The 24,535-nt window shown below is 37.2% G+C and overlaps 1 protein-coding gene across 1 annotated transcript in view; it reads right to left on the minus strand.

The window, feature by feature from the left end:
- Positions 1-24,535, minus strand: part of nlk2 (nemo-like kinase, type 2) — a 74,573-nt gene that overhangs the window by 38,149 nt on the left and 11,889 nt on the right. Inside the window, exons 2-3 of the mRNA XM_039662917.2 lie at positions 4,159-4,288; positions 3,863-3,918 (exon numbers count right to left, since the gene is read on the minus strand). Coding sequence (XP_039518851.1) covers positions 3,863-3,918; positions 4,159-4,288 — 186 coding nt within the window. The remainder of the gene's footprint in view (positions 1-3,862; positions 3,919-4,158; positions 4,289-24,535) is intronic.

Here is a 24,535-nt window from a genome sequence, read left to right on the forward strand (position 1 = left end):
ACTAAGTCACAAGTACCAAAATGAGTGGCTTATTGCGGTTAAATGGTTAAATACGCACAAAATTATTTCAGAATGCCCATCTTGGTGAGTATTCAGTTAAACAGTCAGTTTTGCAAAGTAAATAGTGGAGAGATAATGCATGTAATGTAACAGTATATTGGATCCTTACATGAGCTCTTAAAGTGACAGCAGCCAAATAAACCTTCTGTTGTCCGTCATTTTAATAAAAGAACAAAAGACAAAGAAAAACACTCTCTGTTTCTGCTCTAGACTGAATAATTTGTGTAACTAATTGTAAGTAATGGTCTGTATTTAATTTTTACAATGTGCTCAGTGTTACTTTACATTTGATTACTTTAATTTCTCTCTTCCGAATATATTGTATACCAACCTGAAAAAGCTGTTTCTATCATTTTTTTTTTATATTTTCATTGTGCTTTTGCCATTTCTAATGTTTTTACTTTATATTGTTTCAGATTTATTTTATTTCAATTATTTATTTTATTTCAATTATTCATTTATTTTCAATTAAAGGTGCATTGCGCAAGTCTCTGAGTTTTTGCTGAACTATGCCCCCTCTGGCGACAAGCGAAACTGCAACCAGAAGTGTGCACGCTCATGCACACTCGCACAAGCTGTTCATAACCAAAGGAGCATCAGCCACACAAATCTTTTGTTACAGTCATAATGTCTTCAGAGGTAATAAAGTTATAAATATGCAAGTAATTTTAAATAAATGAAAGGAAAGGCATTTGAGTAAATTACACAGAGGGGAAAACAGGGGTAGTAGAAAACTTCATTTTTGTTTCCATCTCTCTCCATGTTGAACTGTTTTATATGCTTACTGTATCCACTTATGATTGTATTATTATGGAAACTCGTTTATGAACAATATACAGTAAGTTATTACTTTGTATAGGATCCCGTTTGAGCCCTAGAGCAGACCGGAGATCTCTCCATTTGTTGAAAGCCTTCCCGATGTTGTCTTATTCCGATGCCTGGCACTAGACAAAAGTTTTATTTTCTTTGTCTTACGTGGAGTTTGCGTTGGGGTTTGGAATGAACTACACGCCGGTCTCTTTGTATCCTTCTACTTTTGTCAAAAGTTGACTAAAGTTTTGTTGCTCGAGTTGTCTTTGCTGATACGGAGAGTGGCGGTGAATACACAAACCTGCCAGACATAGCCAACCAAGCGTGAACGCGCATGACATCACCCCCAGTCTCAAGTTCCGGCCCGAATCCCTCTTATTTATTTTACTGTACAGGACTATATAGAGGCAATTGCAGTAATCAGGGAAGGGCTCATTCAGCCCATTAGGCAATTGTTTAAGCATGTATGGGTTAGAAAAACAGGTATTTTTAACATGAAATGTTGCGCAATGTACCTTTAAGTAAAATAACTATAGCCACTGGGTTTAAAATTATATGTGATCTTTTTCCTACTCTACCTTAGCCTTAAAATTAGACACCGTTTGCATTTCAGTATGTTCGCTCACCTAAAGGACTATTAGGAACCCCTGTTCAATTTCTCATTAATGCAATTATCTAACCAATCACATGGGAGTTGCTTCAATGCATTTAGGGGTGTGGTCCTGGTCAAGACAATCTCCTGAACTCCAAACTGAAAGTCAGAATGGGAAAGAAAGGTGATTTAAGCAATTTTGATTTTGATGGTTATTTCACAATCTTCTCAGTTCCTGGGATTTTCACACACAACCATTTATAGGGTTAAAAAAAAAAAAAACATTTCTAGGGTTTTCACACCATTTCTATTCAGCACCTTGTTGAATCAATGCCACGTAGAATTAAGGCAGTTCTGAAGGTGAAAGGAGGTCAAACACAGTATTAGTATGGTGTTCCAAATAATCCTTTAGGTGAGTGTAAATGACCACTTATTATGACTGCCATTTACACTCATTTTGCCAACCATATGTTAATATATTCATTTCATGTTATTTTTGCATAACATTAAACTCTTTTATTTAAGAAAAGCAAGGAAAATCCTGTTTCCCACCATATGTCCCCCTTAATCCTGTAGCCAAAATGGAGAAATGCAAGCATGCAATATGACTGAATGTGCGTTACATCTCAAAGCCAAAAAAATCAATCATTGTAGAGAGCTTAAAATGTTTGTTGCTTGGCATGTTCACCCATTCTTTTGTGGATATACTTACACACAGCATTTATTTACTAATTTTATATGTCTTTTGGATGATTCCAAACACTGTGAAACGAAACCCAATCCAGACCACAGTCAGCGGTCACGCTGCATGAGAAACATCTAAAAATACAAAAGCGCAGGATAAATCTCCAAGCAAATTAACACAAAGCCTTTTTTGTTCCTGATTTTGAAGAGCTAAAATCCAGCTAATTTGAGAGAGAGACTCTCCAGCTCAAATCATAGAAAGCCTCTTGGTATTTGAAAGAAAAAAAAAATACTCTCAGAAAAGTGGCGTACAGAGTGCATATCGGGTGACTGGGCAAGAGCGGTAAATGGGGAAAGCGTGTAATTACACTTATTAAATTATATACCAAATTAAGAAGCTGGGGTTGCCTTTAGCGTCCTGCAGACCACATCTAGGAAATATCAGAGTGCGGGTTGACAAGAAGAAAAAAGGCCTTAAAAAGAACATGTCAGGTTTTTCTGAAATCCATATGAAACTCCATCCATATTCCACTAGAACAAACCCATTAGGCAAAGGAAAGAATGAAGAGAATAATCAGACCTGTTTTGTCTATAATGTAAATGGCACACTAATTCTCATAAGTACACTGGATCTCTTGCCATCAAAAACACTCAAGCACAGCATGAGGCAAGCCATCACCTCTCTAAACACAATGTTCAGCTTGATCCCACTTTAGCAACCACAAAAGGCACAAAAAGCATATGCACGATTTAAGACTTTAAAACAAGAACTCAGATGCCCTTTCCACACCAGAGCTCTGTAAATCTACAGGCTATTGTTTCATTCAGCTACTTACAATTTTAAAATAGTTTTCAAGCTCCAAGCTTTCAATGTCTAAAAACCACAAAGAAAATCTGTGATTTAAAATGCCATTTAAATCTGTAAATAAACAGAAAGCTTGAGGATTCTGGAACAAAAAAGGTAAAACAAAGAAATAAGCCTGCACGATTAATTGAAATAAAACCAAAATTGTGATATGGCTTAGTGTGATTATTAAATCGCAAATGCTGTGATTTAAAAAATAAATTAAAGTAACTTTGTGATTCTGAGTGAACACTGTGCTCTTTTAAACACAAGCAGCTCATGATCCAGTGTTTTTAGAGTCGACGAACGGCTTGGTTCTCAGTAAATGCAGCTCCACATGAACTCATCTCTGCATGAGCAGCGATTATAATACGACTGTTGTCAACAAAAGAGAAGCTTAAAGGGATAGTTCACCCAAAAATTTTAATTCTGTCACCATTTATTCAGCCTCAAGTTCTTCCAAACCTTTCCAAACAGTTGATGGACTCCATTGACTTCCATAATATGAAAGACCAATTCTATGGTTTAAAACTTGAGGGTGAGTAAATGATGGCAACATTTTTATTTTTGGGTGAACTATCCCTTTAAGTCCCTCAAAATAAAAGCTTGATAGCCATAAATATTAGTGTTGGAATTTTCCAGTTGTACTGCAAAAACACCATTATTATTATTATATTATATATGTTTTAATAAATAGAAATAATAAATTTTACAGAGAAATATTACAATAGCGGGAAACTGGATTAGATCCGAACTAATTATTGTATCAGACACACTTTTTACTTTTGATGAATTCTTTGGAATCCAAACTGGTTGGATCATAATCACGTCTTTAGACAGCAGCTGGTAAAGTAGCTTTCTGTTTAGGATACATTTCCTCAAAGTAGTCGATGTGTGGAGGCTGTAGAATGTCCAGAGCTGACAGCACCTGTGGAGAAACAAAGACAGAGCGCGCCAGAGGTCAGCTTTGACGCCAGAGAACGTGGGCACTGACACCAGCCTTCACATGACATTCGTTTCCCAGGCACCAGCAGCCCAGGGACAGCGAGAGCTAGCCAGGCTCCCGCTAATGGCACCATGGGGACGGCACGTAGATAGCGAGAGTTAGGTAACACTAACTGATAAAAAAAAAAAAAAAAAGAAAAACAGAGGATGGTGGGGAGCTTACATTGTCGTGCTTGAAGAAACAAAGCATCTTCAGTTCACGGAAAACCCTCTTGCAGGAGACGAGATTTTGGAAGACATTGGGCATCTTTTTAAGGGCCACACGTTTGCCATCTCTGGGGTCTGTCACCGACCTGAGGAGAAAAGTAAAAGATGAGAAAATAAGTGATTAGGCTGATGGTTATCGCCAAAATATTGGCTTACATACTTTTTTAATAGTGTGTTAATCCATTATGCTCACCAAGGCTGCATTAATTTGATCAAAAATACAGTAAAAACAGTTATATTGTGAAATATTATTACAAATTAAAAGAATGTTTTTTTTTTATTTGAATATTTTTTTTAATGTAATTTATTCCTGTGATGTCAGAGCTCATTACTCCAATCTTCAGTGTCACATGATCCTTCAGAAATCATTTCTTATTATTATCAATGTTGAAAATATTGCTTAATATTTCTGTGCAAACTGCGATTTTTTTTCAGGACTCTTTTATAAATAGAAAGTTCAAAAGAACAACATTTATTTAAACTTTAAAGTGTATTTACAGCCACTTTTGATCAATTGACTGCATTGTTGCAGAATATAGTATTCATTTCTCAAGATATTTCTAACCCTAAACTTTTGAATGGTAGTGTATGTATGTATATAATATATAAAAGGCTGTAACCATCATTCAAAATGTTTAAAAGTAAAATATAGTAAAACACTATTTAAAAAATAATAAAGGCTCGTTTTCTACACTGATTTTTATACTTAAATGATCAAAAGCTAAAAAATGACCAGTTTCACCAATGACACAATACATAAGTAATACAAAACAATTTGTCTACATTTTTTTTATTTTGTTGGTGGGACGAATTAATCATTGAATCAGTTCACTGAAATGGACAGTTTGAACTGATTCATAAAATGAATTGAATCTATGAAATCTAATGCTAATATTTGGAAGTCACGATACAAGGAGGGTGAAACGTGCATTAAAATAATAAATAATAATAAAAATTTAATTTTGACACAAAAAAGACGAGAGCGAGCGAGAGATGATTTGTGAATTAAAAGGCAAGCGCTGAAGGGGCCTCTGTATGGCCTTGAACATCTTTTGTCGTCACTCTGCTATGAGCAGCTTGATGTGAGCTTACTGAGAGATGCCAATTGCTATACGTGCCTCTTCTTCTTCCCTGAACAGTAACACATTTTCCACAGCAATGTTAAACACATTACACAAATGCAACTATCCTTTCCTCGGCATACGGAGTCATTTGCCACTGTGCCAACTATGCCTGTATGCTAGTTTATTTTTATGCATTGACTATATCAATTCAAGAGGGAAATATTATATTAATGATTCTGAAATGCATCTACTGTATATTTATGCAAACTACAAAGTGCACATTAAGTCTCAAACCAATACACTGTCATAAAATGTATGAACAGTATAGGCTTTTCAAAACACAAACTACTTAGGGGCATTTATATTAATAGCTGTTTTTGTCTTATAATAATTGTCTCAAATGTGTCTCATAAACCTCAGAGGTGTGATCACTCCACACAGGTAAGTGTGTCCCTGTACACCTCACCTAAAATAAGAATGGAACAGTCTGAATGAATAACAATTCATGCTCATGGAAACATACCAGTTTCATGTAATCCAGATAATAACAGATTTAAAAGAAGATACTTTTTTCTTTATTTTTTTACATTTTGTCCACAGAAAAACAAAATGTATTATCTTTGATTGTATGGGAAACATTCTTCAAAATATCTTCTTTTGTGTTCCATAAGAGGGGAAGTATTTTGAATCACAATAAAGGTGGAGAAAATGACGGCATGTCCTAAAGGTTTTACAGTGAAAAATATAAATAGTTCAAAAGTTGGATGCTTTTAATGATTTTGTCTCGTGATATTTTGTTTTGTCTCGTATTGCCAAGGCTGTATTTAATCAAAAACACAGTAAAAACAGCAATACTGTGAAATATAGAATTACATTTAAAAATAACTGTTTGTTTTCTATTATAACAAAATTTCAAATGTAATGTATTCCTGTGATATCAAAGCTGTATTTTCAGCATCATTACTCCAGTCTTCAGTGTCACATGATCCTTCAGAAATCATTCTGATATGCTGATTTGTTGCTAAAGAAACATTTCCTTTATTAATATCCACGTTGAAAACAGCATTTATTTGAAATAGAAATGTCTTCAATGTCACTTTTAATCACATTTAATACATCCTTGCAAAATATATTATTATAGCCTAAGCCTATAGTATTTTTTAATGTATATATAATCCAAAAAATGTTCAAACAATAATCACATAATGTGCTTGATACAATTATTGAAACAATGTATGTGGGGGGAAAAGTAAGACAAAGTGGAAGAGATTTATGACAGATATATTAGGGAACAAAAACAAATGAGGTGTTTATTCAGGGTAAGAAGAAACATTAATCGGTAAAATTAATGATTAACAGAGTCTCTTGGGTCGGCACAATGACACGCACAAACACTCTCGCACACACACGTCTGGTCACGGCATGTGATTCACAAGCTGGATTAGACAACAGCACGAGGGAGAGGGGGAGGAGAAAGTCAGTGTGAGAGAGAGAGAGAGAGAGAGAGAGAGAGAGAGAGAGAGAGAGAGAGAGAGAGAGAGAGAGAGAGAGAGAGATGTTTCTTTGATAAAAAGGCAATCGCTGCACTGCCATCTCTCCTCAGTATCAAAACAAACGCTGAAGCTGGAGGCAGGAGATGAAGACAAGTTTCTTGTAAAATAGAGTAATAAAGAAATACAGACTTAGTGTAGATATACACACTGCACTTGTATGTGACTGACAATGTATCAGAATTGCACAGGAAGTTACCAGGGCTAACAAGGATGGAGTTTGTTTGCACATCCTGACCACCCCGTCACAGCAACACTGACTAGACCAATAGAGTGGGTTTCGGGGCAGGACTATCTGTATGTCTGGCTAATGGGGGGCAGGTCGGGAAGTGTTTAAAAACTATTTCAAAACAATAATTTCTCCAATTCAGTTTGGTGATGCTAGTGGAAACACTACAGATGGTGAAAATATGGTGCTAAAAATAAATATGAATTATATTTATGATGTAAATTAGCAGCCTTATTGGGGGGGAAAAAACCCTGTTATTAGTTCTGTTACCTTTTGTGTATCTAGGCTTTATTTCACAGACGTGCATGAGGGGGAGTCGTCTAATTAAACTCTTTAAAGCCGCAAAATCCCTCCCTGTACTGTCTCCAGGTGCCAAAGAAAACGACAACATGAGGCCACGTGAGCGGTGAGCTCGACTGACGCCTGGACTCGAGATCCGGGAACGCTCTTCGGGACTCGCACACAGGGCCTATTTCCTGGAGATAATGGAGCAAAACGTCTAAAATAGAAAGATATGCTGCACTCTTACTCTCTGTCTATCGCTCCATCTCTTTCTCACTCTCTTCCCCCATCCACTTTTAATCAGTGGCTATTCAAAGATGAAAAGCCTTTCTGAAAGGGAAAAATATTATCCATGTACTTCAAACATGGCTTTTCTCTCTCTAAGGGCACATGAACATGTCCTCAGAAACAAAAATGGCTTGTTTGATGTTCTAAAAAATAAGCTAGAGATTGTTCCAAACATGCATTAATTTCTTCCTTCTGCTGAACACAAAAGAAGATATTTTGAAGAATGTTGGTAACCAAACAGTTGATGGACCCCATTGACTTCCATAGTATTTTTTTTCATACCATGGAAGTCAGTGGGGACCAGCAACTAATTGGCTAACCATATTCTTCTAAATATGTTCTGTGGTCAACATAAGGAAGAAAATCATACAGGCTTGGAACAACTTGAGGGTGAGTAAATGACAGAATTTCCATTCTTAGGTGAACTATCCCTTTAAGTTCAAAATAATTCAACGTTTTAATCATCTTTCGGGATTGTTTTGTTCCATTTCATTGCACGCTGTCTATTTTTTTGAATGCAAAAAATTAGACATTTAATTCAAGAAAACATATAAATACATTTAAATGTCATGGTTATGAAAGCAATATACAGTCACCAAAAGGATTATTAGGAATACCTGTTCAATTTCTCATTAATGCAATTATCTAATCAACCAATCACATGGCAGTTGCTTCATGCATTTAGGGGTGTGGTCCTGGTCAAGACAATCTCCTGAACTCCAAACTGAATGTCAGAATGGGAAAGAAAGGTGATTTAAGCAATTTAGAGCGTGGCACGGTTATTGTTGCCAGATGGGCCGGGCTGAAAATTTCAAATCTGCTCAGTTACTGGGATTTTCACACACAATCAATTCTAATGTTTACAAAGAATGGTGTGAAAAGGGAAAAACATCCAGTATGCAGCAGTCCTGAGGGCGAAAATGCCTTGTTGATGCTAGAGGTCAGAGGAGAATGGGCCGACTGATTCAAGCTGATAGAATACCAACTTTGACTGAAATAACCACTCGTTACAACTGAGGTATGCAGCAAAGCATTTGTGAAGCCACAACACGCACAACCTTAAGGCGGATGGGCTACAACAGCAGAAGACCCCACCGGATACCACTCATCTCTACTACAAATAGGAAAAAGAGGCTACAATTTGCAAGAGCTCACCAAAATTGGACAGTTGAAGACTGGACAAATGTTGCCTAGTCTGATGAGTCTCGATTTCTGTTGAGACATTCAGATGGTATCTGGTTCTGACCAGGGGCCATGGCATTAAGGACCCCAAGAGTGTGCCAAGAAAACATCCCCCACACCATTACACCACCACCACCAGCCTGCACAGTGGTAACAAGGCATGATGGATCCATGTTCTCATTCTGTTTACACCAAACTCCATCTGAATCTCTCAACAGAAATCGAGACTCATCAGACCAGGCAACATTTTTCCAGTCTTCAACTGTCCAGTTTTGGTGAGCTCTTACAAATTGTATCCTGACCAAAATATTCCCAAAAATATTGTCAATAAATAAATAAATCAACACCAAACTTTTGAAAGGTATTTCAATATAGTGTACTGTAGACTGTTTAATTTTCAGCTTTTCACCTCAAATACTCTGCCAATGGCTCTCATCAAAATTAAGTAAAGGTCTTACAGCCCTTATCCTAGGACCATTCACTGTACAATGTACTTTTGAACAAATCTGACTGAATATAAACATGTCTACTTAACAGAATACCAGTAGAAGGTATATTTCAACACATTCATTAAAACACATAACAAGCCATCTCACTGTACTGTGTAATTCTACAATTATGTTGTTTACATGGAGATAAGAAAAGCTTGCAAAGCTGGTCTAGAAAATCTAGAAGAACATGTTAGGTGAAAAGCCAAACTCAAGGTGAATTCTGCTTTACCTCAAAGCCAGGGTAAAATCCATGAGACCAAAAAAAAGCAGAACATCTCATGAATACTACAAGAGCCGAATCCACTTTGCGTAGCCGGAGCTGAGTCTCACTCCTTGAAGGTTTGTTCTAGTCTCAAAGGATATTGATTCTACTTGGCTAACACATGCGGATTCGGATCACAGACAGATTGCTGTGTTTTGTATCAATATAATACCAGTTAGTGGATACAACAATGTGCTGATGAAAATCTGCCCCTAACCAGGGGAACGGGAGTCACGTAATAAGTGGGTAATTCCTGATGAAGGATTTCTTTGTGATTAAAAGCCTCTCTCGTGGAGTGTTATTCTTTGGGTTGGGCTTTCCGAACTGTGAGAAACCTATAGCGATCACTCTGTAATCCGAGGCCAGCCATTTTACCTCAGTCGTCAATAATTCAACATCGACCATATTCATATTGGTACTGAGGGACAATGGCATGTTTAAAAAAAAACAACAACTGTATTTTCAGAAACCCAACAAGGTTTCAGGCTGCTGGCGAGAGGATGTATTTTTCCAAAAGGCTTATTTAACAGACAACAAATACAGGAGATAAACTTTGTGTTTGTTTATACTGTCAATAAAAAGAACAAGTGTTTGGTAAATTGCACATTGCTTTGTAAGAATAAAAGCTTAAACTACAAACTGCGAACAGTCCCAGAAATTGCTCACAAAACAGAGCTCTGTGAACAGAAAAATAAAGCTGTATGTTCATTCAAGAAGACTTCCTAATAACATACTTTACAGAAGTTATCTACTGTATCATTTCAAGCCACAAACAATGTGGAACTGAAGTTGTCGTTCTGGCTATGGCAGAAATAGGTTAAAGTCAGCTGTGGATCTTAATCCATCCCTCAGGATTAAGAAGGGATGAATGTAGTGTCTCTAAATTGATTGTCGATAACAACATTCTGGTGTGATACCAGCATCTGGCATTTCGGAATAAAATATATACTTAATCACAACCTTGGGCAACAAGTCTCTGAAATTAGGGATAAATATGGCTGGAAACAAAAAAATTCTAAAAAAAAATTAATCAGCACAACTGATTTCAACATTAATAATATATTAATAAATATTTTTTGAGGAGCAAATCAGCATATCAGAATGATTTCTGAAGGATCATGTGACACCAAAGACTGGACAACATGACATCATGACTTTTGCGTTACATACACGCCATTTTCAAGTCAAGTGGCGTGTTATCTATACGCATTTTGAGATATCGGCGTGTATCCGTGTGTATGCGTGCATGTCTACGCCATTAATGTCCGACTGATTCCGCGTGTATGTTCACGCCGTTAAATGTCCGAGCGAAATGAAGCAAAATGTAGATCTACATCTGCGGAGCGAAGCGATACTTTTTTCTTAGGATGGTAGGGGAACACTCATAATTGGTATTAACCCCAGTGACGGGTAGGTTTAGGGACGGGGTTGAGGTACGTCATATATTTATATATACAGTAATATGACGTTAAGTCAACGGCGTTGATAAACACACTGAAAAGTGATTATGCGTGTTGATAGCATGCCAAAAATTGAAATACGAATTGGCATGTCATACACACGCAATTTCATGAGATCAGTCTGGACTGGAGTAATAATGCTGAAAATAAATAACTTTTTTTTAAAAAAATAAATAAAATTAGAAAGTTTTCAATACTTTTGATCAAATAACTGAAACACTGGTGACCATAAGATACTTTTTCCAAAAACATTTTTTTTTAAATAACCAAAAAAAAAAAAAAACCCAAAACAAATAAAATTTAATACTTGTTGAGCACTAAAATGACAGCATTACAAAAAGATTGAATCGATCACTGCAAAAACTTTCACGTTTTACTGCTCTTACTGTACTGAATTTCAGATATCCAAATGAAAACCAAATGTTTAAGATGAGTTAAGTTAAAACACATGTACATGACCAACGAATCCAAGTCAAGTAGACAGTGTAGCACTGGATGGATAGTGACCGTTCAATCTGCAGGTCTGAAATCCTCTCACTCTGGTTGTAAGGCATAGGACCGTGCCGGTTGAGGTTTAAAAGCAGGCAGGGATAAATTGCATGCAGAGTCACTTGACAATAAACTACTTACTTAACTGCATTAATACTTAATTGCTTTTTACATGTTGAGAGATGACAGGCGCTGTGCACACACTCAGGAAATCACAGACTGAATACTTCATGGGCAACATTTTGATGAGGAACTAGACATTGTTGATTTATGATACATTGCCTTTTTTTGCAGTCACAGAGGAAAAGCACTAAGAGAATCTGGCTTTTCCATTCAGAGCCCGGGAGGATAGAGTGATTGTAGGGGTTTTGGCACTGCCACACAGCTCTCCGTCCCCAGCCACTTTGATTTTCCTAATTAATCTACAGAGCCCGGCCTCTTTTCCAGGCTTCTGCACAGATTCTTCCCCCTCAACCTCAAATAACACAGCGTCTGATCCACTGGTGTACACTTCCTGTCAGAGAGGTTGAGCACGTCAGTCAGGGTTTGCGTCAGAGTCGTTACGCAAGCTGACTGTTTAACACGCCGGTCCCCTGGAGGTGTCGGGGTGGGGGTCTGAACTTTGTGTTTGAATTAGCCTAGCAAGGATGGATTAGCATATGCCTGCATAATGAATCAAAAAGGCAGCACATCATGTCAAATGAACTGAAGTCTCCAGCACTATTCATGTGACACTTCCACCAGTGCTCAGAACAAGGAGACAGTGTGAAACTTCACCTTCCTCACACTGCAAACAAACCAACATTTGTTTTTACCTCTAAATGTGAGTAAATTAAGACCTGTATTGTCAAACTCCCATGGGGAGAATTGCTATCTGTTACAAGATGTTACAGAGCTCAAATTTATATTTGTATATTGAAATAAATACAGAATGCAAACTCCTACTTTCAACTTCAAGACTTTAGAATATGATCTGAATTCGTGCAAAAGTTTGGACACATGTGACTGAATTTAAAGGGTTAGTTCACCCAAAAATTGAAAATTCTGTCAGTATTTACTCACCCTCATGTCGTTCCAACCCCGTAAAACCTTCGTTCACCTTCGGAAAACAGTTTAAGATATTATTGATTAAATCTGAGAGCTGGATACCTCCTGCATACTAGTCCATAGGCTTCTAAGGGACTAAAACTTGCCTGCCCAGAAAAGTTATTAAAGACATCGTTAAAATAGTCCAAGAGACTACAGTGGCTCAATCTTAAGTTTATCAAACGACGAGAACACTTTTTGTGCGCAAAAAAACAACAAAAATAACAACTTTATTTCAACTATTCATTTACTAGTCAGGTTACTAGTTTAATAGCGTAAGCTTCTGTTATTGTACGTCACACGCATCACACACATGACCAGCGTCGGCCAATAGTGAGCCTACGTGTGACGTAGCTCTACGCTATCACACTACGTTAACTGACTAGAGGCCCATAGAGAAGGAAGTGAGAGAAGGAGTTGAAATACAGTCGTTATTTTTGTTTGTTTTTGCACAAAAAAAGTATTCTCGTTGCTTGATAAAGTTAAGATTGAGCCTCTTTTAACGATGTCTTTAATAACTTTTCGAGGCCGGCAAGTTTCAATTCCTCAAGAAGCCTATGGACTAGTATGCAGGAATGATCCAGCTCTCAGATTTCATCAAAAATATCTTAATTCGTGTTCCGAAGATGAACGAAGGTATTACGGGGTTGAAACAACAAACAACATGAGGGTGAGTACTGACAGAATAATAATTTTTGGGTGAACTAACCCTTTAAAAGCCTTTCTAATTCTAATATATATATAAATAAATTGTGTGTACCCAATGACACACAATCTGAAGAACCCAACACCTTTATATAATGCCAGCTTTTCAAATGTCAGTTTGACTCTAAGAGAAACAGATTTGCTGAAAAATTGAATGAGCCGAGGACCCACACAGAGATGTGTGATAACCAAATCGCACACACATCAGTGCATCTGTCCCACAATCCTCGACCTCCGCTATTTAAATAGGGGTTTTAGAATGCAGATAGTGGCTTAGACAAATCGTTCGCTGGCAGTAGATTTAGGACGATGACCCAGTTATTTGGAAATTAAAAGTGTTAGAGACATAACGATGCGATCATGCCCAATAGAACAGAGCAGACTCACTTTTACCAAATCTAATCTGGGCATAAATCAGATTAAAGACGTAATTTAGGTGACAGATAAAGAATATTAAAAAGAAACGAGTGACATCAAAGCAGAAATAAGAAGACGGGATTATTGAAGAGTCACATCATTTATTCTCTCTCACAGGCTTCTCAAACTCAAATCAAATGTTCTAAAAATAAGCATACATTATTTGCAGGTAACAGCTTTCCAATATTACTTCCTAATTCACCTCATTTATGTTCATTTATGTCACTTTACAGCTAAGAAAGAGGAAATGTTGCAGGCTGGACGCAAGCCTGCGTTTCCTACATGAGCAACACTGCTCAACATGCCTGCAGCATGTTAATTATTAACCACCAAGTCCATGACTGACTCGCAACCCACAACAAAAACACACTGACTCACAAGCTACTCTCACTACATTTACCCATTTCAGCCTCAATTTCAGAGAGCGGCAAAATGTCAAGTGGGCTGGATGAAGGATGATGTATTCTGATTAACGCTGCGCTGAACAAAACAATCTGATACTGTCAAATGATCTGTGCATTAAGCCCTGAAGTGAAAATGCTAAATAATAGACCTTTTTTCTATGTAATGTGTAGTGTTACTTTGTAGTTCATTTTATTACTAACTTCTCAAATCAGTCACTCGCTGACTTTTTACATATATATTTATACCTAAAATAGCTCTAAGGACTTTGTTTTATGGTCTGTTCTAAGAGTGATGTTTTTTGATTTTTAAAAATCTAAAAAATATTAACTATATATTATTATGTATACCTATTTATTCATAAATCAGAAGAGAACATTTTTCATTTTGTTAATAACAATAATATAATAATAAAACTGTTTCTTTGCATTTATTTTGGATTTTATTGTCAGTACTGGGCTCGCAGCTCAAATAAGTAGGGTACTTACTGTGTGTGCGCGTGTGTGTGTGAATGGTCGTGTTCATCTGCTACCACAGAAGAACATTTTTGACCCAGGAAAAACCCTGTGAATGTCAGTTTAAGTGAATGTAAACAGATGGGACCAAAAATTGGCGGTAAATGATTGGATCTGTATTCGGTGTAAATGCAACCTAATAAACCTGCCACTATATATTTTGTAGTTATATTTATCAAAAAACAAGAAAACCTCTCACTGCTCTACTGCTGTAGATTTAGGCTTAAAGAAAGAAAAAAAAAACAGGAAACTGGTCATTCTAATTATAGACATGCTTCACAATCACACTGAGCATCAAATCAGCAAAGCATTATGTTAAATAACCATGCAATGGAGACTGTGGCAATTATTTATGTTGTTTTATTGTACATTTGATTAATAGTTTAGTTCATTTTTTCTGAAAGTTTACGATACTGTTGTCAGACAGTCACCTGAAAACCTTCAAGCACTGTTCATTTGATTTGCATCTTTTTTCTTTTCTTTTGTCAGTGTGTAGTGAGCAATCAACTAATTAATCAACTCATTAATCGTTTTTGTTCTCTTCAGTGTGTTTTATATTAATTGGAAATTGCAAGGACAAATGTCTTGACATTTTATAAGGCTTCAACCATGTTGCATGATAAATGACTATTAAGGTTGATCAACATTTTAAGGTTGATCAACTATTTTAACAATCTGAAACGCAAATATCAAACGCGAAATGCAAGTAACTGTGGGCAAACGCAAATCTAAAACGGGTTGATCTGAAGTAGCTACTCATAGGTGTGGTTTGGGCGTAACGTGCAATAAACCAATCATAGCATCATCTCACATTTCCTTTAAAGCATGCGCCCTTAAAATAGCATCTGAATAACGCATTACTGACTTTAGACTAGGTTTTTCCTTGTCTGTGGTGGAATTGTTTTCTAAAACTGCAAAATAGCACCATGGAACGTTTACGCCGGAACTCGCCTCCCGGGAGCGCAAGTTCATTCCCAAATTTACCAACGTACGTCGGTGGAGGGTAAAGTCCGTTGTGTGTCGGGTGCAAAATAGGAATGATACATGTGTCAGTGTACAAAGTCAATTGCGCTGGGTGCAAGATAGGGCCCATAGTGTTTTCAGGTTTGTATTTTTACATAGACATGAGAGCATTTGAGACGGTAGAAGTACAAAACTTGAGGAATAGAATTTCCCTTTCTAAAAAGATGTTAAAATTGCAATTTTACGCACAGGCAGATAAAAATAAATGTTTGCTAATACGCCTCTTAAAACGATTAACAGTCTTTAAAGAATTATGCTGAAAGCATGCATGATGAAACTGGAAGAAACTTTGAGTTGTCAATTTCTTTTGCCTACTGTGACCTTGCAAATGTTAACTAACAAAACAATGGACTTTGGAATATTTATACGTGTAAAACATAATAACATTAAATAAATAATTTAAATAAATAAAAAACGGTTGATTTCAGTTTCTTGAAAGCCTTTTTTCTTTTCTTCAATTGGTTGATGAAACATTTATGGAAATTAAGATACAATTAATAAAAAATGAAAATCACTTTAGAAAACGGTTTTGTGGTTTCTCTTTAATATCTCTGTGAAAGTTTTTTCGCTTTCAGAGCGGTCAAGTCCGTAATGGAGAACTGTCACGTCCAAAACATTGTTTTTATTTTTTTTTTCTCAAAAATGTGAACACGAAAAATAAAATAAAAATAATATTTTATGTTCTGTGGAGGCCGACCCGTCTTCATCCGGTTAGTAGGCTATTACTTTTGTTTTGCGCAGTGCAATTCATAGAATTACTAAAAAATATTTTGCCACCTAAAAGTTAAAGATTTGTTGTGTTATGTGTATTTCGCTCATATTAAAGATAAAACGCATGTGTAGACTGAAATTTTTCTAATGTCTGGACTAGTGCTAGCATTCTATGTAAACAAATACTTCAACCGGAAGTAGAAAACCATTTTAGTCAGTTGAACCTGCTATGAATCATGGGAAATAGAACGGGTGCAGAAAAAGGTGGATTGGAAAAGGTGGTTCAATCAACTTTCAGACTTTTTAAACATATTTCAGTCCGGTTTTAGATCTCAACATAGCGCTGAAACTGCTCTTCTCAAAGTGACAAATTATGTGTTGCTGTCTGTTGGTTTTAGTGCTTCGTGATCTTAGCACAGCTTTTGACACTGTGCTCATGGGGATCTTCTTGACCATTTGAAGGAGTGGGGTGGGATTAGGGGGCTTGCCTTATACTTGTTCTTCTCTTATTTATCTAGTAGACCTTTTGCGGTGGAACTAGGAAGCTCTATATTTCATCTTACCACCCTATTTCCTCAGGGGTTCCTCAAGGTTCATGTCCCTAAACTCCTGGGATTAATCTGTCAAAAATATAATATGGCTTACCATTGTTATGCTGATTATATTCAGCTATATTTGCCCCTGAGATGTAATGACGACTCCAACATCACAACTTTGTTTGAGTGTTTGAATGAAATAAGGCCTGCACGTTTTTTGCACCTCAATGAGTCTGAGCTCAAAGTCTGAGGTGGTCATTTTTGGTCCCCCAAAGTTAGCCAAACAGCTTTCTGTAGCCTACATCTTGGCCACTTAGCCAACGCTCAAGTGAGGAAACGTTGAGTAATTTTTTATTCAGATCTTAAATTTGACAAACAATTCAGTGGTGGAGTCCTTTAAGGATGTGGAAATTGTCATTCATGCTTGATCCAGATTGAATTATTGCAATTCGTTATATTTGGGGCTGTCTAGACACTTGCTCTCAAGTTTGCAGCTGGTGGTGTGTAATAATATATATAAATAAATAACGTAAACTAAAATATCATCCGGTAACAAACATAATACTGATATATCATACATCCATAGTTGGTGTATCACTAATAATTTACGATAAAACTGTAAAATCAGCATTATTTCCTCATTTGGTTATTCAAATTACCCATTTTAAACTCCAAATATGCTGGACAAACAGCAAACTAAAGTATAGTGGCAGAACACACATAACACACCCAGACTGACAAACACACACACACATCCACACGACAGTGGCACTGTCAAAATCGATCAGAGGGAGACGGTGGAGGCCCAAGGGGAAGATGGCAGATAATGGGTTATAGTGCAACTCTTTTGTGTTCCCTCCGGCTTGGCATCTGAAATACACAGCAAGACAATGGGAGGGCTTGCTGCCATTGGAACATTTGGGGGAAGTATTAATTTAAGGGGAGCCATTAACAGTAAGGGAGACATGAAAGTGCTTCTCTAATGCATACTTGTTCTTATTTGTTTTGTTCCTTCCAACCAGAATCAAATATTTTATTTCATCTCTCTTCAAAGCACCCCAGAGGATGAGAAAACAAAGCTCATGTGGAGGGAGGCAGAGTGAGTGAGCATATGCACAGTGGCTCTCTGAAGACGATAAATACAAAGTCTTACATGTGAGGCTCTTTCCCTGCTCCCTGTAGTGTGACTGGTGCCGTTTTACATAGAACGACTTAACCACCTTTCCTTCATCTCTCAAAGCTCTTAATGCGCAACGGCTGAGCTTTTAGCATGTGCTGCACAACAAACTAGCAAAACATGACTAGGAAATGAAATTTTAACCATCATGCAATCTTAGGGGCAGATTTATTAACAGCTTGCTCCAGCATAAACCCTCTTTTAACGTTAAAAAATCTTGACAAAAAATAGCGTTGAAAAGGCTTGGACGAGGTTATTTGCAGCTGACCTTATTGCAATTGCATATGCATTGGAGAAGAGTATTTAAATGAATCATGCAAGGTAATTTACTAAGGTTTGTTCTCGTCAATTTACTGGTATTTGCGCCATTAAAGAATGGCCCCAAAAAGCACGTCTTAAACTAATTTGCGCTGCTCTTGGTAGATTGCGTTGCTCATTTTGGAAATGATTCGGCTGTGTTTTTGTGTTCTTTAATTTGCGTGTCGAGTAGATCACGTGCTAATTTGCCCTGTTTAGTAAATCTGGCCCTTAGTTTGCTCATAAACCATAGTCAGAATCGAGGCTATATGTGAAAAGTACGTCCTGTTTGATATGTTGTACTGTTGTGTACATTGACAAAACATTTCAAATAGGCATACCTCTTTTAATGACACTTTTGCAATACAATGGAAATGAATAGGGATGAATGTTTTCAAGGTCAAGTGACAAAAAGGTACTATAAAAGTACAACTGATCTTCTCTTCCTCACTTAATGCTGACGTATGGCTTTAGAAGGCTTGAAGTAGTCATTTGGACAGCGTTCATCCCCATTCCATTTCAATGAAAGAAAAACAGTAGCATTATGCTTAATATCTCCTTTTGTGTCATACACAATGTGTCCATAAAGTCTGAAGGGTTTGGAACGACAAGTGGGTGAGTAATATATTTTTAGGTGAATTATCACTTTAACTGACTCATTAATGGTTTGCCATAATATAATGGGCTTATTATTCTATTTTTGTCATCAGAACTGTTCTTCAGCAATCTAGACATTTCTTCCAGTCAGCCGGAAGCTTGAAACCGTCATGAGGCCATTAGTGGAACTAGACAGATTCTGAATTACAGGCCCCTCTGGCTATACTACATATACATTGAGTGTTCCTGTGTGTGTGTGTGTGTGTGCACGCATAGAGGATCAGCTGCAGTAACTGCCGGCTCTGCTGTGATGCGTTTGTGCTGCGGGACTCACATGACTGCGATGGGAGGGACACCAGCATGCCAGGCCGAGGGCAAGTCCTGCATGTGCCCCTTCAGCCACTCACATTCCACACCACCCTGCCCCCAACACCACTCAACCCCTCAGGTAAACCCATTCAAATAGGATCAGAAAGACGAACATATGGTAGCCTAACAACAGCAGTAATTTGGAGAGGATTTTCAGGTTGAAAGAAGGTGGTGGGGGGAGGCGAAGCGAGCCACCGACTACAGGGAAAAGTGCATGGTGGAATACGAGAGGCCTGTTTTGTTCAAGTCACTTCCAGTGTTATTTGAATACACACCTTAAACAGATGCCTTTTATTTACGCTGAACTTAAATCAATGGATGTTTACTTTAGGCTTTGTAAACAAATTTATTTTTATTTTTTATATTTAAAATAGGATTTTTTTATAGGATATTTGGAGTCATTTTAATGCTACTACTACACACAACTATTACTACTACTACTAATAACAATAATAATAAATTAATTGTAATATAAATTAAAATAATACAAGTTATTTATTCTTATTATGTAGCAACAACTAATATAACAATACATTATTATTGTCAGCGCTGATAAATAATCATCATTATAAATAATCATTATAAATTAAATATATTATAAATTAAAAATATAAAAAAATATTATCATCATCAACAACACAACAATAATAGTCCTACTGTTACCAAAAATAAATTAAATATACAATTAAATTAAAATAATAAAAGCACATTAAAAGCACAACTAAATACATAACAATAATACATTATTATTGTTATAGTGCCTGTGTTGATTAATAATACTAATAATGTATATAAATAAAGTAAAATAATAAAGTGAATATACTTTTCATGTTTTTAACAACAAAATAATATATCATTAATATTATTGTTATTAATAAATACAAATTTTACAAAACAGTTTATGATTTACATTATGATTAATGAATAATAATAGTCAAAAATAAATCAGTTATTAAAAATAGTGACCGGTCTGGCATGCAACGATCCATTGAAGCAGAAAACATACCATGCTGTCCCAAATTGCCAATAGAGCTTGGGAGAGAAAAGGGAAAGCGTACAGGGACCAGGCACAGTCTGCACTGCTGGAACATTTTAGTGCATCATGGGAAAGCAAAGAGCCTAAAAGATGAGTTATTATCGGAGGCTGATTGTGGCTTGTTTGGCTGTGAAACTGCATGGTTAATTTCCTCACAGAGGCCCTAAGCACTCGTTAGACCGAGTGCCAGCGAAGACTTGGGCTCTGCTTCTAGATCTGTCCACGCTCTGGAGTGGGTGTGTGTTTGCGTGTTCAGCAACTGTGAATGACGAAGAAGGAGAACGTGTTGAACACTGATAACAGTGGCAGTGCAAGCACAGGGTCACGCCCTAAGGTGGAGGGTCCGGACACTTGAGCCTGCTCACACTTTCATGATCACAACATCGAGAAACCCAGATCCTGTGAGCCTTTGCTAACAGGACATAGTACAAGTACAGTCATAAACTCATAAAACAGAATTTAACTGGGTTAGATCAGATCCCAACCTTGAAAGCAGAATAGAAAAAATGATTCACAGCAGGATATAGCTAAAACATAAGCATAATATCTGTACTTATGTCCAAACCATTTAGTTTAAGGCTATTGTTGGAAAGGAAGACCAATAGGAATGGAATTCTGACTACATAGAAAATATGAACACTAATGGCTTGTTTCCACTGAGTGGTACGGTACGGTACAGTTCGGTTCGGTACGCAATTATTTGCGTTTCCACTGTCAAAAGTTGTGAATGGTACCAAAAAGCCTAACCGTACCGTACCACTTTTTGAGTACCCTTCCGTTGGGGTACCTAGCACAGTGAAAGGGTACTAAAAGGTGGAGCTAGACTCACTGCAGAACGCTGATTGGTGGACAGAGTATCTTCACTCGCGCGTGCTACAAGGGCATTAGAAGCATACAGTTGAAATATAATTCTACTGTTATTTTGTCACGAAATGTAGTTGTAAGAATTTTTCAGGCGAGAAAGTAGTTTTTTAAAGCTCAAATCTGTGGTTTATTTATAGATTTATGATCATTTGACTGAGATCCATTCCAAGCAATCACCGGACGCTCGCGCTCGTGTCCCCCGCCTGGAACAGCCTTTCCTCGGCTAGTCGTTCTGATGTTTGCCGCTGATTCGGATGTCTCTGTAGTGGTTAAACATGAGATATAGTTTGTCTTGTATAAACCTAACAGGCGATCTTTGGTCTCGTGAATCTATAATTCGTTCCCTGGCCAATAGTTTTGGCAGAAGGCTACGTGAAGTTTCATTTCTTTCGCCGCTGAAATTGTAGCCTATTTGACTGACTGAATTGTTTCTTTATGTTATTAAAGCTTTACTGTACATCTTTTTGTACCTTTTACTTATACTGTACTTTTATAATGGCTATTATTGATAAAACTGAAATTCAACAAAAAGAGATAGTTTTGTCTTTTTTTTTTTATTACAAGATCATCTGTTTATTGCAACATTTGTACCAATGCGATATGCAATAAATTGCATTACACATTGCCTGGAATATGTTTAATATTTTTAAATTTAAACGAAAAGAGGCCGGGTTGTTTTATATTTAGTTTTGTTATAAATATAACGTTACATACATGCAGTGAATATAATCAATAGGCTATGCGTTGCCTGAACCACATTTATGTGCTTTAGAATGTTTAAAATGTATTGAAATGAAATCGAAAAGAAGCAGAGTGGTGTTTTATAACATATTTCGTTTTATTGTTGCCTAAAATGAACACAGAGATAACCGGAGTTGCAGAGTGAGCTGAGTGCCGCGTTTAAGAACGCGCTGTTCCATTAACAGCATTACTGGACTCGCGTCCTCGGGATCATTCTCCTGAGTCAGACTTTGCGTTGGCTTCTTGGAAACGCCTAATGCCAGCGCTTGTTTCTAGTGACAAACATGCCGAGAAGCAAGAACAAGATCTGCTGTCTGTCATCCATTCTTGTTTACTATGTCACTTTCTTCGCGCGAAAATGACGTCGATCGCTTCTTTCCAGCATACCACGCCTACCAAGTAAGGGTACTGTTGGCGGTGGAAACGCAAGCCTGATCATGGTGTACCCGACCCGACCCGACCCGACCCGACCCGTACCGTACTGTACTGTACCGTACCCCTCAGTGGAAACGAGCCATAACTGTATAGTATTCTTAGCCTGGTAGTACCATACTCTGCTACTTCACTTTGCTTCGTAGACGGAGTCTGGAATGGCATAATAGCAAAGTGTTTTCTCTCTCGCTAGGGGGCGCTTGTCTGAAATTTAAAATCATTGGTTACCCGTAAGCCAATCAGATAAGTTTATTTATGGCGTATGTTAAGCGCCGACACAGCCGCACGTCACATCGAACCACAGACATCATGCATCAAACTCAAATCTATGATCAAACTTCCACTGCAGACCTGATGTAAACACTTGATGATGTGAGCGAAATACTGGAGTGAACATGGCTGCAAACGACTTTTGCAGATTATGCAAAGTTAATACGCATCCATGCTGTTCTGGCTGCGTTTGTGCATGTTTGTGACTCTCCTGTTCGAACTCGTTCATCAAAACGAACAAATCTTTTTCCGAGTCATTTGGTTCATTCAACGAACGAAACGAACAAATTGACTTGGAAAAAGATTTGTTCGTTTTGACAAACAGGAGAGTCACGAACGGTCATCGCAGTACAGAGCAAGGAAAGCATTTGAGCTTATAAAACTTAAACTTTATTTTTATTTTTTTTAAATGAGCGATCGTTTCGGGACCTTGAACTGTTTGGTTCCCACATTATATGGAGAAAAATGCTGGAATGTTTTCATCAAAAACTTTAATTTCTTTTCGAATGAAGAAATGAAGACATGGATGTAGGATGTATGCATCTTGGATGACATGGGGGTGAGTAAATTAGCAGCAAAGGTTTTTTGAAAAGTGAACTACTCATTTAAGCATGAGCAGTGCAGCAAAAATAGACTCGGATCTGGCCCATTTTCTGTTCACCGATGCCGACAGTGATGAATTTCAGCCGACTTTTTATTTCTCATCTCCATAAATATATCTAGTAGTAAAGGTAATCAAGGGCTAGAACCCTTGACTACTATTTCCAAGACAATTAGGAAGAAACAACTAAAAAGCTTTTATGTTAAAAATTAGATTTTATTCCACAACTATGCCTATTTTCTATTATTTAACAATTATTCCATAATTTAATGAGAGCCCAGTTCCAGTGTTATTATTTCTTATTATACCTGATAAACAATAAAAGGCAGACATTAAAATTCAACATTATTTAGTCTAAATAAATTCAAATCACCTGTTTTAAATGCTTTAAATGCTAAGTGAATTTAGGCATTAAAATGGATATTCATTTTGAGTTTTTGATTTTAATAGGCTATTAGTGGTTTTAAAAAATTAACCCTCAACATCCAAAACACAAACAAAGCACTCTAAACAGTAAAAATAACATTTAAAAAACACATACACACACCTTGGCAGCCACTAACAACAGAAACGTTTTTTTTTTCTTATGCATAAATCTCTGTATATAATGTTCCATACCAGTTCTAAATGTAGTCTAAATATTCAGTCATGTGTGGAAATGAGGTTTGTGGTTAACTTAATTTTAGAAAATGAAGAAAAAACAAATCAGTACAGATAACAACAATGCTCTCAATCACCCATTGAAGCCACTCTGAATCACCCTTTGAAGCCAAAACATGCACTAGACAAATGGATGCTATTATCCAGGGAGTTCTCCTATTGAGGATGGTTCCAGTAATGGCAACCGTGGCCACTTTCTCCCGTTTTCCCAAGAACCAATCACGCTCAGACCAGTTAGAAGCAGCTTGAGAAAAGCCCGAGCTCTTAATCAAACTGTATACTGAATGACAGGGCCAAAAACAGGGTGGTGTTTGTTGTGCTGAGGAAATGGCTGAAGAGATAATTACGACAAAAGAGACACTCCCACCCATACATTCCCTGACTTTCTACAGTCCCTCATCACTGCCCATCTGCAATCACACTCCCGGATATTTGTTTGTTTCTCCCCCAGAGCATCTCTGCTATTAGGACCCAAGAACAAGCCTGAGGATCACGAAAAAAACATTGGTGATGCCCTGAGGACAGTCATGCTTGAGCGGCCCACTGCACACGGCGTGGGGGCATCCCTGGCCTCTCGCCACCACACTCTGAAAGAGT

This window comes from Pimephales promelas, chromosome 16 (assembly GCF_988280905.1).
Source record: "Pimephales promelas chromosome 16, fPimPro1.hap1.1, whole genome shotgun sequence".
Taxonomy (NCBI): Eukaryota; Metazoa; Chordata; class Actinopteri; order Cypriniformes; family Leuciscidae; genus Pimephales; species Pimephales promelas.